This window comes from Bombina bombina, chromosome 6 (genome assembly GCF_027579735.1).
Source record: "Bombina bombina isolate aBomBom1 chromosome 6, aBomBom1.pri, whole genome shotgun sequence".
In the NCBI taxonomy this organism is placed as follows: Eukaryota; Metazoa; Chordata; class Amphibia; order Anura; family Bombinatoridae; genus Bombina; species Bombina bombina.
In genome coordinates this window covers 742,237,806-742,253,234 of record NC_069504.1, presented here as the reverse complement: position 1 = coordinate 742,253,234, position 15,429 = coordinate 742,237,806, and the positions used below count along the sequence as shown (strand labels likewise).

Sequence of the window (15,429 nt, the reverse complement as noted above, 5' to 3'; positions counted from 1 at the left end):
CCTTTCTTTGCTATATTATGTATTTAGATACTAAAGACTTTTTTTTTACCTGTTATGTGCAGAGTGGAGTCTCCTGCAATACCCAGAATTCCTTGTGTGACTCCAGAGACAGTCGTACTAAAAGAAGAGGAGCCAGAACCTGTAAGGGCTACACCGCATACTACACTTGGTCAAACCCATAATATAGCTATATCCATATGTGCATAAATACACTGTCATTATTTTACATAAGTGCATATCTCACTAATTACAAAGAATACCTATATATAATTACTGGTCTCCATTTATCAAGCTGCAAATGCAGTTTACTCCAGAATTGTTATTGTTTAAAAAGATGGATAATCCCTTTATTATCCATTTCCCCAGTTTTACATAACCAACACTTTTATATTATAATTTTTTTTACCTTTGTTATTAAATGCATCTCAGCCTCTGCAGACTGCAAGTTCTTTTAACAGATTTGCAATTCAGCCAATCAGTGTCCTTTTCTAAGTAACTCCACGGGCGTGAGCACCATGTTATCTATATGGCACACATGAACTAACACCCTCTAGATGTAAAAAAAAACTGTCTAATGCATTCAGATAAGAGGCAGCCTTCAAGGACTTAGAAATTAGCATATGAGCCTACCTAGGTTTAGCTTTCAACTAAGAATACCAAAAGAACAAAGCAAATTTCATGATAAAAGTAAATTGGAATGTTGTTTAAAATTACATGCCCTATCTAAATCATGAAAGTTTAATTTTAAACTGTCCCTTTTAAAGCCTTTGCAGTAAGACAGCAGCTTCTTAACCTCTCATGGTTCACTCATTCAGGGTGTTTCACTGGCAGTGCTCTCATGTGTTAGATGGGGGCAGCACTGCACAAGAACTTCCCTGTGCAATAAGTAGTGCTGGAGGCAGATGAATAGCGTCTGCTGCCTGTTTGCTGGGAATGCGGGTGAAGGGGTTCTCTGGGAGCCTTGTCTGCCTGTCAAATGATAAATGGGGCCCTTTGTGATAGTTTGTAGTAGTTTATGATAATTGCCAATGAATGTTGTGGTAGTCGTGGTAATTAGGAATGTAACTTGTAGTAGTTTGTGGTACTTTGTTATATTTTTGGTAATTTGTTGTAGCTTGTTGTAATTAGCAAAGTAGTTTGTGATTATTATTATTATAATTTTGTGGATTTTCTTTTCATTTACTTTTTTGAAGTTTATAATTCTGGTAGTTCTGGCAATTAGCAAAGGTGTTTTTTTTTTTTTTATTTGTTGTAGACGTGGGCACAGACAAAAAGATAGTTTCGGACAAATAATTTATTACGGAATATAATTTTCTTTAGTTTCGTCCAAAATTAGTTTATGAGATCATCCAGTTTAGCCGAATTTCCACAACAGTATTTGTTCATTAACATAAATTTGTTAACCTTTTATTTCCATGGGGAACGTCTTTAGGGCTGCAGCAGAGGAGACAGCTGGGCAGCAGGTGTAACAAATAAAAGTTTAAATAGTTGCTAGTGCAACAAGCCATCAGTAGCACAAACAACAGTTTGTTATTTTTTGTAATTGCGTTAGGATTGGCTAAGAACAAAATTGAAACTTATTAAATAATTATTGGCTGACACCTGAATCAATCAGCTGACAAGGTTATTGCTGGATCTCTATTGCTTAGTGTAAAACTAAAATTTAAAGTATTTCCCGCCTCTAGAGGAAAGGGTTTAACTACATGAACGAAACAAACAAATGCAAAAAAATACAGCAAAGTTAGTACATTTTGATTTTCTCAGAATTTAAATGCAGATGTCTGATTTGTGGTACTTAGTTGGAGCCTTATACACATATGCTAGGTAAATGGCTACAAGTATAATAAGGTGTATCTCACTGTTAACATGAGAACATAGTGTCTTTTGTATATGGTTGCCCCATAGAAGCCAATGTTCTGCGTATACAGACAGGAACTGAATTCCACAGAGCCCCTAATATAAATGTCCTGCTTCTCTGGACTTCCTAATCTATCCATCTCTTTTCATCCATTAAAAAAGCAAGTCAACATTTCTAATGATCGGAGCTCCAACTTTCCAAACAGGACATGAGACCAGTGGAAAGTGATATTGTCTATAAGAGAATAGACACTGAAAATGTATTTTGACTCACGTGCCTTTAAATGGATATGAAGTGCAATTTTTTTCTTTCATGATTCAGATAGAGCATGCAATTTTTAAGCAATTTTCTAATTTTCACCTAAATGTAGCCATCAATCAGCAAGCGCTTTCCAGGGTGCTGAACCAAAAATGGTCTGACTGCTAAGCTTTACATTCCTGTGTTCTAAAATAAGTCTCGACTTATAAGAATGCAGGACCTGTGTCACTTCCGGTGACGTGACATCAGCTGTTGGAGGTGTGTGGCGCTCACTGCGCATGCGCAAGGGGCCCAACCTCTCAAAATCAGCTGTTTTAGTAGCAGCAAAGGGTCAAATAATTATATGGAGATTAGCCTTTATTGCGCATGCGCTACCGACACACTCTGCGCATGCGTACGGCATCAGAGGATCCTGGATTTATACAGGTGAGTTGTCTTCAGTGCACATGCACGCAGTGACGTACAATGGGGGGGAACATACAGCTGTTTCAGTAGCAGCAAAGGGTCAAAGAATTAGATGGAGATTAGCCTTTATTGCGCATGAGCTACCGACACACTCCACGCATGCGCACGGCATCAGAGGGTCCAGGATTTATACAGGCGAGTTGCCTTCAGTGTGCATGCGCGCGGTGATGTACAATGAGGGTGAAAAAAAAACAAACATACAATTTGAAATAATAATAAAAAATATGTGAATCCCAAATTATTAACACTTAAAGTATAGGGTGGATTCCATTAAAAAACTTCATGTACAGTGTCACGTGGCCCCACAAAATCTAACGGTTGTGTCTGCATAGAGTGATTGGACCTAAGGTTTATGGAATGAACCATTTACAGATTTAAATAAATTTATGATCACTCTATGCAGACACAACCGTTAGATTTTGTGGGGCCACGTGACACTATACATGAAGTTTTTTTAATGGAATCCACCATATACCTTAAGAGTTGATCATATGAGATTCACATATTTTTAAATATTTCAAATTGTATGGTGGTTTTTTTCCACCCCCATTGTACGTCACCGCGCGCAAGCGCATGCAAATCAAAGGCTAATCTCCATATAACTCCTCAACCTTTTGCTGCTACTGAAACAGCTGTATGTTTTTTTTTCACCCCATTGTACGTAGCCGCGCGCATGCGCACTGAAGACAACTCGCCTGTATAAATCCTGGATCCTCTGATATTGTGCGCATGCGCGGAGTGTGTCTGTAGCATGTGCGCAATAAAGGCTAATCTCCATATAATTCCTTGACCCTTTGCTGCTGCTGAAACAGCTGATTTTGAGAGGTTGGGCCACTTGCGCATGCGCAGTGAGCGCCACACACCTCCAACAGCTGATTTCACGTCACCGGAAGTGACGCAGGTCCCGCATTCTTACAAGTCGAGACTTATTTTAGAACACCTTTTTTCAAATAAAGATACCAAGAGAACAAAGAAAAATTGATAATAGGAGTAAATTAGAAAGTTGCTTAAAATTGCATGCTCTATCTGAATCAGGAAATAAAAAAAATTGGGTTTAATATCCCTTTAATTATCCAGCACACCTAAAATTACTGAACCTGCTGTTAACCACAGAACATTAATACAGACACACATTATAGATACTCACAACTGTGCATTACAATCTCTCTGGGGGCAACCGCCCACTCCAAGAAAAAATTCAATGTAATGTATTGGAAAATAATGCAACATAATAATGGGGAAAAATACATTACAGTGATTGGTTTTACTATGTACATCTAAGTGTAGTGGTTTATGAGCAATTCAGTTGTGTGTTTAATATATGCTTAAGGTAAATCCATGTTTAAGTACACTAAAAGTTTTTAGGGATGTACTGTATTATATATATATATATAGCCTGTTCTACATAAGTACAAAACACTGCTCTATATATAAAGAGCAGATCTGATAGTCCTACAGGGACGTGCTTCTGGGAACTAAAATGCTCCATATTTCATTTACATTAGAAGCATCTTACAGTTTACTGTATTAAACAAAAAGGTTTTTTACTAGACGACATCACTGTTGTAATGACAGCTGTTTTTGCGCACACAACCTGCAGAGCATATCATGGTAGGTCACATGTCTCCACACGCTCTATAGCTGCAGTTTGCAGGCGGTAAAGGACTTTGAGTGTCTGTGTTCTCTTTGTTAGCATAGGGACTTATATTTTATATGTGTTTATGTTACTAGCTTATTAATGTTTTTATTGATATAATAAAAAAGGAATATACCACACATGAGTATAGAATGCGTTTTTGTTTTTTTACATTCATGCACTTATTGTCATTAACCCCTTAAGGACAAGGCCATTTTTCAATTTCTTTCCCTTAAGGACCAGGGCTATCTTTACATTTCTGCTGTGTTTGTGTTTAGCTGTAATTTTCCTCTTACTCGTTTACTGTACCCATACATATTATATACAGTTTTTCTCGCCATTAAATGGACTTTCTAAAGATACCATTATTTTCATCATATCTTATAATTTACTATAAAACAAACTATAAAATATGAGGAAAAAATGGAAAAAAACACACTTTTTCTAACTTTGACCCACAAAATCTGTTACACATCTACAACCACCAAAAAACACCCATGCTAAATAGTTTCTAAATTTTGTCCTGAGTTTAGAAATACCCAATATTTACATGTTCTTTGCTTTTTTTGCAAGTTATTGGGCCATAAATACAAGTAGCACTTTGCTATTTCCAAACCACTTTTTTTCAAAATTAGTTTTAGTTACATTGGGATACTGATATCTTTCAGGAATCCCTAAATATCCCTTGACATGTATATTTTTTTTTAGAAGACATCCCAAAGTATTGATCTAGGCCCATTTTGGTATTTTTCATGCCACCATTTCACCGCCAAATGAGATCAAATAAAAAAAATTGTTCACTTTTTCACAAATGTTTTCACAAACTTTAGGTTTCTCACTGAAATTATTTGCAAACAACTTGTGCAATTATGGCATAAATGGTTGTAAACACTTCTCTGGGATCCCCTTTGTTCAGAAATAGCAGACATATATGGCTTTGGCATTGCTTTTTGGTAATTAGAAGGCTGCTAAATGCCACTGCGCACCACACGTGTATTATGCCCAGCAGTGAAGGGGTTAATTAGGGAGCATGTAGGGAGCTTCTAGGGTTAATTTTACCTTTAGTGTAGTGTAGTAGACAACCCCAAGTATTGATCTAGGCCCATCTTGGTATATTTCATGCCACCATTTCACCGCCAAATGCGATTAAATGAAAAAAAAACGTTACATTTTTAACAATTTTAGGTTTCTCACTGAAATTATTTACAAACAGCTTGTGCAATTATGACACAAATGGTTGTAAAAGCTTCTCTGTGATCCCCTTTGTTCAGAAATAGCAGACATATATGGCTTTGGCGTTGCTTCTTGGTAATTAGAAGGCTGCTAAATGCAGCTGCGTACAACACGTGTATTATGCCCAGCAGTGAAGGGGTTAATTAGGGAGCTTGTAGGGAGCTTGCAGGGTTAATTTTAGCTTTAATGTAGAGATCAGCCTCCCACCTGACATATCACACCCCCTGATCCCTCCCAAACAGCTCTCTTCCCTACCCCACCCCACAATTGTCCTTGCTAGTACTAAAATAAAAGGTATTTAAAAAATAAGGGATCCCCCCTTAGCCCCCAACCTTCCTGATCCCCCCAAACAGCTCTCTATCCCTCCCCCTCTACCTTATGGGTAGCCATCTTGGGTACTGGCAGCTACCCAATTTACTAAAAATAAAAAGCTTTTTCTCCTACATTGGTGTATCCGGTCCACGGCTTCATCCTTACTTGTGGGATATTCTCAATCCCTACAGGAAGTGGCAAAGAGAGCACACAGCAGAGCTGTCCATATAGCTCCCCTCAGGCTCCGTCCCCCCCAGTCATTCTCTTTGCCGCTCTAACTAGTAGCATCTCCACGGGGGTGGTAAAGAGTATGTGGTGTTTAGTTGTAGTTTTTTATTCTTCTATCAAGAGTTTGTTATTTTAAAATAGTGCCGGCTTGTACTATTTACTCTGCAGCAGAAAGTGATGAATATTTCTGCCGAGAGGAATATGATTTTAGCACCAGTAACTAAAATCCATTGCTGTTCCCACGCAGGACTGTTGAAACCAGAGAACTTCAGTTGGGGGGAACAGTTTGCAGGCTTAACTGCTTCAGGTATGATCAGTCATTTTTCTAACAAGACCTAGTAATGCTAGAAGACTGTCAGCAATCCCCTCTGGGATAGGTAAGCCATTTTTCTTAGACTCTGTATAAAATTATGGCTTATATTAGGGCTCTATGCTGGTTGACACTATTGTGGGCTAAATCGATTGCTTTTTAGCATGTTTTCACTATAAATAAGGTGTTTTTTCAGACTTTAAAACACTTTTGGGGTTTTATTTTGCGCCTGGCACTTATTTGGACACCTATTCTGGAATGAAGAGGGAGGAGGCCTCATTTTCAAGCCTCAATTGCAGTTGTTTTGCTTAGGCAGTTCATGCAGCTTCACGTGGGGAGTCCAGAGGAATCAGAAAAGACTCCAGAGAGGCTTATTTCCTACTAAAATAATCCCTAAGGAAGGTAAAGGCCACAGTGGAAGCTGTGGCATAGTACTGTAGTGTTTTTAACAGGTTAATTGCTGTTATTAGCTCCGGTTTGGGCATTAAGGGGTTAATTGGTCTGAAAATTTGTGTGCAATCCTTTCAAAGCATTAAGACAATGTGGTGAAAATTTCATTAAAATCGGATGTTTATTTGATGTTTTTTTTATGTTTTAGTAATAAAGTGTGCACTTTTATTATTTAAAGACACAGTAACGTTTTTGTCAAAAATAATTTTTATTGCATTGAAGATCTGTTTAAGTCTGTCAAACATGTCTGACCCTTCAGATAACCTATGTTCTGTATGTTCAAAGGCCAAGGTGGTTCCCCCATTAAATTTATGTGTGAAGTGTGCCATAGCGTCCAAACAGCTTAAGGACCGTACAATCACGCTTAAAGATATAGCCCAAGATAATTCTGATAGCTCCTGCGTGGCCACGCAGGAGTTAGTATGCAGACCTGGTGAATATGTCATCGGTTCCACCATGGAAGCTGCCTTTGAGGCAGGACCTTCTAATTCAAGGTCCATTCGAACATCCAAACCTAGTTTCTCTGCAACTGACTGCTTGGAGATTTAACGCTTGATTCTAGCTAAGCGTGGGTTTTCTGAATCAGTTATAGATACTCTGTCCCAGGCTAGAAAGCCTGTCGCCAGGAAAATTTACCATAAGATATGGCGGAAATATCTTTGCTGGTGCGAATCCAAGGGTTACTCATGGAGTAAGATTAGGATTCCAAGGATACTATCTTTTCTCCAAGAAGGATTGGAGAAAGGTCTGTCAGCTAGTTCTTTAAAGGGACAGATATCTGCTCTGTCTGTTTTGTTACACAAGCGTCTGGCAGCCATGCCAGATATTCAGGCGTTTGTACAGGCTTTAGTCAGAATCAAGCCTGTCTACAGACCTGTGGCTCCTCCATGGAGTCTAAATTTAGTTCTTTCAGTTCTTCAAGGGGTTCCGTTTGAACCTATACATTCCATAGATATTAAGTTACTATTTTGGAAAGTTTTGTTTTTAGTAGCTATTTCTTCTGCTAGAAGAGTTTCTGAATTGTCTGCTTTGCAGTGTAATTCACCCTATCTGGTGTTTCATACAGATAAGGTCGTTTTACGTACCAAACCTGGTTTTCTTCCAAAAGTGGTTCCCAATAAGAATATCAACCAGGAAATAGTTGTTCCTTCTCTGTGTCCTAATCCAGTTTCTAACAAGGAACGTCTGTTACACAATCTTGATGTGGCTGAAAAGCATCATCCGGTTGGCTTATGAGACTGCTGGAAGGCAGCCTCCTGAACGAATTACAGCTCACTCTACTAGAGCTGTGGCTTCCACATGGGCTTTCAAGAATGAGGCTTCTGTTGAACAGATTTGTAAGGCAGCGACTTGGTCTTCACTGCATACGTTTGCCAAATTTTACAACTTCGATACTTTTGCTTCTTCGGAGGCTATTTTTGGGAGAAAGGTTTTGCAAGCAGTGGTGCCTTCCGTTTAGGTTACCTGACTTGTTCCCTCCCTTCATCCGTGTCCTAAAGCTTTGGTATTGGTTCCCACAAGTAAGGATGAAGCCGTGGACCGGATACACCAATGTAGGAGAAAACAGAATTTATGTTTGCCTGATAAATTTCTTTCTCCTACGGTGTATCCGGTCCACGGCCCGCCCTGGCATTTTGGTCAGGTTTAAATTTATTTTTTGTAAACTACAGTCACCACTGCACCCTATGGTTCTCCTTTTTCTCCTAACCGTCGGTCGAATGACTGGGGGGGCGGAGCCTGAGGGGAGCTATATGGACAGCTCTGCTGTGTGCTCTCTTTGCCACTTCCTGTAGGGATTGAGAATATCCCACAAGTAAGGATGAAGCCGTGGACCGGATACACCGTAGGAGAAAGAAATTTATCAGGTAAACATAAATTCTGTTTTTTTTTTAAAAAATAATAACAATTCTGTAGTGTAGCTACCCCCCCCAAAGACCAACCCCCCCACCCCCTCCCAGATCCCTTAGATGTTTTTTTTTTTAATAAAATATTACCCCACTCTCTTACTTTTTTTTACATTTTCTGTAGTGTAGCCGTTCCCACCCACTTCCACTCGTGCACGCCCCCCGCCCCGTGCACGCGCGCGTGCCCCCGACGATCCCACCCTCCTCAACGTCATACTGCCCATCGATGGCTGCCCACCCGCCTCCCACGTAAGCTCCCACCCACCAACGATACCGGCCATCGATGTCCGGTGCAGAGAGGGCCACAGAGTGGCTCTCTCTGCATTGGATGGCCAAGGGGTGTTATTGCAAGATGCCTCGATATTGAGACATCACTGCAATAACCGGAAAGCGTCTGGAAGCGATCAGGATCGCTTCCAGCTGCTTTAAACCCCAATGTCCTACAGGGTACGTTAAAGAGACCTAAAAGTATCATTACACTATTAGTTGCAATTAAAGGGATACTAAACCCAATTTTTAGAGAATGAAGAAAAATTGATAATAGGAGTAAATTAGAAAGTTGCTTAAAATTGCATGCTCTATCTGAATCATGGAAGGAAAAATTTGGGTTCAGTGTCCCTTTAACTATGTTTTTATTAACTCTTTAACCTTTACAATAAGGTTAAACACATTGTTAAATCAGCTTTAATGCAGAGGCAAATGTTTTTAGATCTTAATCATCACCTAGGTATGTTTTCAAACAAATGATACCAAAAGAAACAAGAAAATTTGATAATAAAAGTAAATTGCAATATTTATATGTATCATGAAAATGTAATTTTTGCTTTGAACTTTGAAGCAAGTTGCCATTGTAGCATCAGTTAGTTGCTTACTTTATCTAATAGGGACTTCTTCTGTTTTCAGCTGTCTAGAGAACTTGATGAAGAATCATTAATCCCCAGCAGCCCAGCTACAGAAACCTCAGATAATATCAGTCCAGTGGCCAGCCCGGTCCACACCGGGTAAGTAAGACGAACCAGATAACACTTGGAAGGCAGAACTACAGTGATGGTCATACTGACATAAGGTTAAATCTCATTGGTAGTCTTTTCATAGTCATTTCATGGTTTGATAAGCTCAATTAGCAATGTTTTTTTGTGTGACTTTGAATCACATACACGTGTTACATTCTCAACAGTTGGACAGAGAATTTGAGGGTATCAAATTTTGAAGAACAGTTTGGTTTAACGATGCCTTGTCACTCTTATACTCTACATAGAAATGTTTTATAACAGTCTAAAGGAGGCTCAGAAAAGGGTATATTAACTTTTGGGTGTTTTTTATGTGTTTGGCAGGAATAAGTGAACAATTAACTTCTCTGCACATTTGTGAGAAACATATGAGGCAAAAATGAGCTGGATATTTCTCAGTGCCTAGGGCAGCACAAAACCTAAACACACCCCTGAACAGAAGGTGTAGTGCACAATTTTAGTTTTAATTCTAGATTAGCAATATAGTTATAGTTAGATTATCACAGGTACCTGTTGTGTATCACAATGTGTAACAGGGACAAATGCTTTTATTGGCAGCATTGCACATAGATATTTATATTGTCATGGTGACTATTAACAGTCAGAATAATGGTGACATACACAGAGATGCAGCGTGACACTGTTTTCTTCTTGGCAGGTTCCTGGTCAGCTTTATGGTGGATGCCCGTGGTGGCTCTATGCGTGGAAGTCGGCACAATGGTCTACGTGTCGTCATTCCTCCCAGGACCTGCGCAGCCCCAACTCGTATCACCTGCCGCTTAGTTAAACCTCAGAAGCTCAACACCCCCCCACCGCTGGGTGAGGAAGAGGGTCTAACCAGCAGGATCATTGCTCTGGGACCAACGGGGGCACAATTCCTAAGGTGGGAATGACAGGGAATCCTTAATACACCTTCGTATATGTAGAAAATGCCCCCCCACCACCACCACAACATGCACTTCCTGTCAATCCCCTTGTAGGGCATCTTGCTTGAAAAAAATGTACTTATTACCCTCAGCAGAGCAATTAAACAATGACCCTTTTACTGATATTAGTATTTGCATTGGCTGTAATATACAGAGCATCATGTCAGACTAATCTAACTGACTTCTTTGACTATGTAACCAAAGTTTTAGACCAGGGTGGAACAATAGATGTAGCTTATCTAGATTTCAACAACAAGCATACAGCTAGATTACGAGTTATGCGCGCTATAGGGAAATTAAAAAACGCAACAAAAGTTGCGTTATTTAACCCCCTATAGCGCAGCCATTACAAGTTTTGAAATAGCCGGCTTGTGTGTGCGATATGGCTGCGTTGAGCTCCATACCGCACACAATTCAAGCGCTGTTTTGACGTGCTCGCGCACACTTCCCCCATAGTCATCAATGGGGAGAGGGGGTTAGAAAAAATCTAACACCTGCGATTGCAGAATGAAAAGCTCCGTAACGCAGCCCCATTGATGTCTATGTGGAAAATAAAAGTTACGTTTAAACCCAACACCCTAACATAAACCCTGAGTCTAAACACACCTAATCTGCCGACCCCAACATCGCTGCCATCTACATAATAATATTAACTTCTAATCTTCCGCTCCCGATATCGCCGCCACCTAAATAAAGTTCTTAACCCCTAATCTGCTGCTCCCGATATCGCTGCCACTATATTAGTTTTTAATCCCTATTCCGCCGCACCCCAACATCGCTGCCACTTTATTAAAGTTATTAACCCCTATGCCACCTCTCCCCGACATCGCCGCTACTAAATAAAGGTATTAACCGCTAAACCTCTGGCCTTCCACATCACTACCACTAAATAAACCAATTAACCCCTAAACCGCCAGCCCCCCACATCGCAAAACCTAACCCTAACCTAACCCTAACACCCCCTAACTTTAACATAATTAAAATAGAGCTAAACTAAAGTTACAATTATTAAATAAATAATACCTATTTAAAACTTAATACATACTTAAAAGATAAAGAGAACAAGAGGGGCGCCTCATGTGCATATCAATATGCTATATAGTGATGTAAATCAAGTAAGCCAAGTGGGTACTCACATGCGACTATAGTACACTTATGTACTGGTAGGTGCAGGCTGGAGTCTTAGGGTGTACCAGCTAACCCTTTCAGTAGAACCAGATGATCTCACAATGAAGCAATTAGTTAGGCTGCTCTCCTCCTCATAGACAAAGCCAGAGCTGTATGGATAATAATAAAGAACAAGAGGGGCGCCTCATGTGTGCATCAATATATCCATATATGTGAAATCAAAGAAAAAAGCCAAATGGGTACTCACAATTGACCCAAGTACACTTATGTACTAGTAGGAGCTGGCTGGTATCTTCAGGTGTACTAGCTAAACCTCTCCAGGTGCAGAGTAGATGGTGCAGGGGGATCTTTGTCACATTATGTGCTGATGGATAGTCCTGATGAAACAACCTATGCTAGGTTGAGAAACGCGTTGCATGATTTTAAATTTTGCTTGCTATTGTTTTAAACTTATCAATATTTGTTTTAATAAACTGAACTTGTTTTATGCAAGCTTTGGTTCATTACCTTCTATAGCAGTTTTACACACTGCTTCTGACCATCCATCAGCACATATTGTGATAAAGATCCCCCTGCACTATCTACTCTGCACCTGGAGAGGTTTAGCTGGTACACCTGAAGATACCGGCCGGCTCCAACTAGTACATAAGTGTACTTGGGCCAATTGTGAGTACACATTTGGTTTTTTTTTTCTTTGATATCACATATATGGATATATTGATGCACACATGAGGCGCCCCTCTTGTTCTTTATTATTATTATTAATACATACTTACCTGTGAAATAAAACTTTTGCTAGCTATAATATAACTAATAGCTACATTGTAGCTATCTTAGGTTTTATTTTTAATTCACAGGTTTGTTTGTATTTATTTTAACTAGGTAGACTAACTAGTAAATAGTTATTAACTATTTACTAACTACCTAGTAAAAATAAATACAAACTTATCTGTGAAATAAAATCTAAGCTGCCTTAAACTAAACCTTACAAAATAAAAAAACACTAAAATTAAAAAAAATTAAAAAAACCTACAATTACAAAAAATAACAAACCAAATTATACAAAACAATAAAAATTATTCCTATTCTAATACCCTTTTTAAAACAAACAAAAAAAAAAAAAAACAGACCTCAAAATAAAAAAACCCTGATCTATAATAAACTACCAAAGGGCCTTTTGTAGGTCATTGCCCTAAAGTTAACAGCTCTTTTGCTACAAAACAAAACAAACACCCCCTAACAGTATACAAACCCCCAAACCCACAAAATAAAAATAAAGAAAAACCTAATCTACCTATTGCCCTGAAAAGGGCATTTGTATGGGCATTGCCCTTAAAAGAGCATTTAGCTCTTTTGCTGCCCAAGCCCTAATCTAAAAATAAAAACCCACACCAAGACGAAAAAAAAAAAAAAATTACACAAAAATACAAATTATAAAAAATAATAAAAATTATTCCTATTCTAATACCAATTTTTTAAAAAACACCCCAAAATAAAAAACCTAATCTAGAATAAACTACCAATATCCCTTAAAAGGGCCTTTTGTAGGGCATTGCCCTAAGTTAAACAGCTCTTTTACCTGATTTTTTTTTTTACAAAGACCCACTAACATTACAAACCCCCACCCCCCAAACCCACAAAATTAAAACAAAACTATCTAAAAAAAACTAATCTACCCATTGCCCTGAAAAGGGCATTTGTGTGGGCATTGCCCTTAAAAGTGCATTTAGCTCTTTTGCTGCCCAAACCCTAATCTAAAAAAAAAAAAAACACCCAAAAAAACCCTTAAAAAACCTAATGCTAACCCCCGACGATCCACTTACAGTTTTTGATGTCCCGCTTGAACGATCTTCATCCAGGCGACGAGAAGTCTTCATCCAGACGGCCTCTTCTATCTTCATCATCCAATAGAATGAGAGCTGCTTAAATCCAATTGGCTGATTTGAACAGCCAATAAGATTTTAGCAGCTCTAATTTCTATTGGCTGATTCAAATTTTTCAGCCAATAGGAATGCAAGGGACGCCATTTTAAAAACGGCTCCCTTGCATTGAAGATTCAGTGTATAGTGTATGGCTGGGACCGTATGAAGAGGATGCTCCACGCCGGATGTCTTCAGGATGGACCCACTCCACGCCGCCGGGATCAAGATAAAAGATGCCGCCTGGATGAAGATAGAAGAGGCCGTCTGGATGAAGACTTCTCGCCGTCTGGATGAAGATCGCTCAAGACTTCAAAAACTGTAAGTGGATCGTCGGGAGTTATTGTTAGGGTTTTTTAAGGGTTTTTTGGGTGTTTAGGGGTTGGGCAGCAAAAGAGCTAAATGCCCTTTTAAGGGCAATGAGCTGTTTAACTTAGAGCAGTGCCCTACAAACTGCCCTTTTAAGGGCTATTGGTAGTTTATTCTAAATTAGGTTTTTTATTTTGGGGTGGTTTTTTTTTTAAATGGGTATTAGAATAGGAATCATTTTTATTATTTTTGATCATTTGTTATTTTGTGTAATGTGTTTTTTTCGTTTTGGGGTGGGTTTTTATTTTTAGATTAGGGCTTGGGCAGCAAAAGAGCTAAATGCCCTTTTAAGGGCAATGCCCATATGAATGCCCTTTTCAGGGCAATGGGTAGATTTTAGTGTTTTTAGAATTAGATTTTTATTTTGGGGGGTTGGTTGGGTGGTGGGTTTTACTGTTGGGGGATGTTTGTATTTTTTTCAGGGAAAAGAGCTGATATCATTGGGGCAATGCCTCTCAAAATGCCCTTTTAAGGGCTATTAGTAGCTTATTGTAGACTAAGGTTTTTTTTTATTTTGGGTGGGCTTTCTTATTTTTATAGGGCTATTAGATTAGGTGTAATTCTTTTTTATTTTGGATAATTTCGTTTGTTATTTTTTGTAATTTAGTGTTTGTTATTTTTTGTAATTTAGTGTTTGTTATTTTTCGTAATTTAGTCTTTTTTATTTTTTTTTATTAGATACTTTGTAATTTTTAGAGTAGTGTTAGGATTTTTTAATATGTAGTTTAGTTTTATTTAATTGGTAGTTAGTGGCGGCGGTGTAGGGCCTAATAACTTTAGTACAGTGGGGGCGATGTGGGCGGACGGCAGATTAAGGGTTAATAATAATTAAATAGTGTGTGCGGGAGGGTGGCGGTTTAGGCGTTAATAACTTTATTATAGTGGTGACGATGTCGGGGAGCGGCGGAATAGGGGTTAATAATTATTTTTAGTGACGGCGATGTCTGGAGCAACAGATAATGGGTTAATAAGTTTAATATAGTATTTGAGATGAGGGAGGGCCTCGGTTTAGGGGTTAATAGGTAGGTGGGTGTTTAGTTATGAGTTTTATGTTACAGTTCTGTAGCGTAAAACTCATAACTACTGCTTTTAGATTGCGGAACGGATCTTGTCGGTATAGGCTGCAACGCAAGCTTTTTAGCTTGACCGCAAAACTCGTAATGGCAGCGCTTTGGAAGTCCCATAACATACGTAATTTTTACGTGTGCGGGACTGACGTTGTGGTACAGACTAAAAGGCTTGCGGTACAGCTATACCGACAAGACTTGTAATGGCTGCGGTGCTATTTTAACAATGAAATTGCCATTTTTTTCAGCATTAAAACACGAACGCACAACTTGTAATCTAGCTTTATGTTATTAGTTGTGTTCTTCAGGGCTTAGTTCTAGGGCTTATTTTGTTTAACCTATTTATCAGAAAAGAG

At 38.8% G+C, this 15,429-nt stretch overlaps 1 protein-coding gene across 3 annotated transcripts in view; it reads left to right on the top strand.

Annotated features, from left to right (window-relative positions):
* The window catches only part of ANK1 (ankyrin 1), a 789,047-nt gene that overhangs the window by 554,929 nt on the left and 218,689 nt on the right, over positions 1-15,429 (top strand). For all 3 annotated transcript variants that reach the window (XM_053717993.1, XM_053717995.1, XM_053717994.1), the window contains 3 exons: positions 63-141; positions 9,558-9,655; positions 10,323-10,547. In XM_053717993.1, the coding sequence (XP_053573968.1) occupies positions 63-141; positions 9,558-9,655; positions 10,323-10,547 (402 nt within the window). The remainder of the gene's footprint in view (positions 1-62; positions 142-9,557; positions 9,656-10,322; positions 10,548-15,429) is intronic.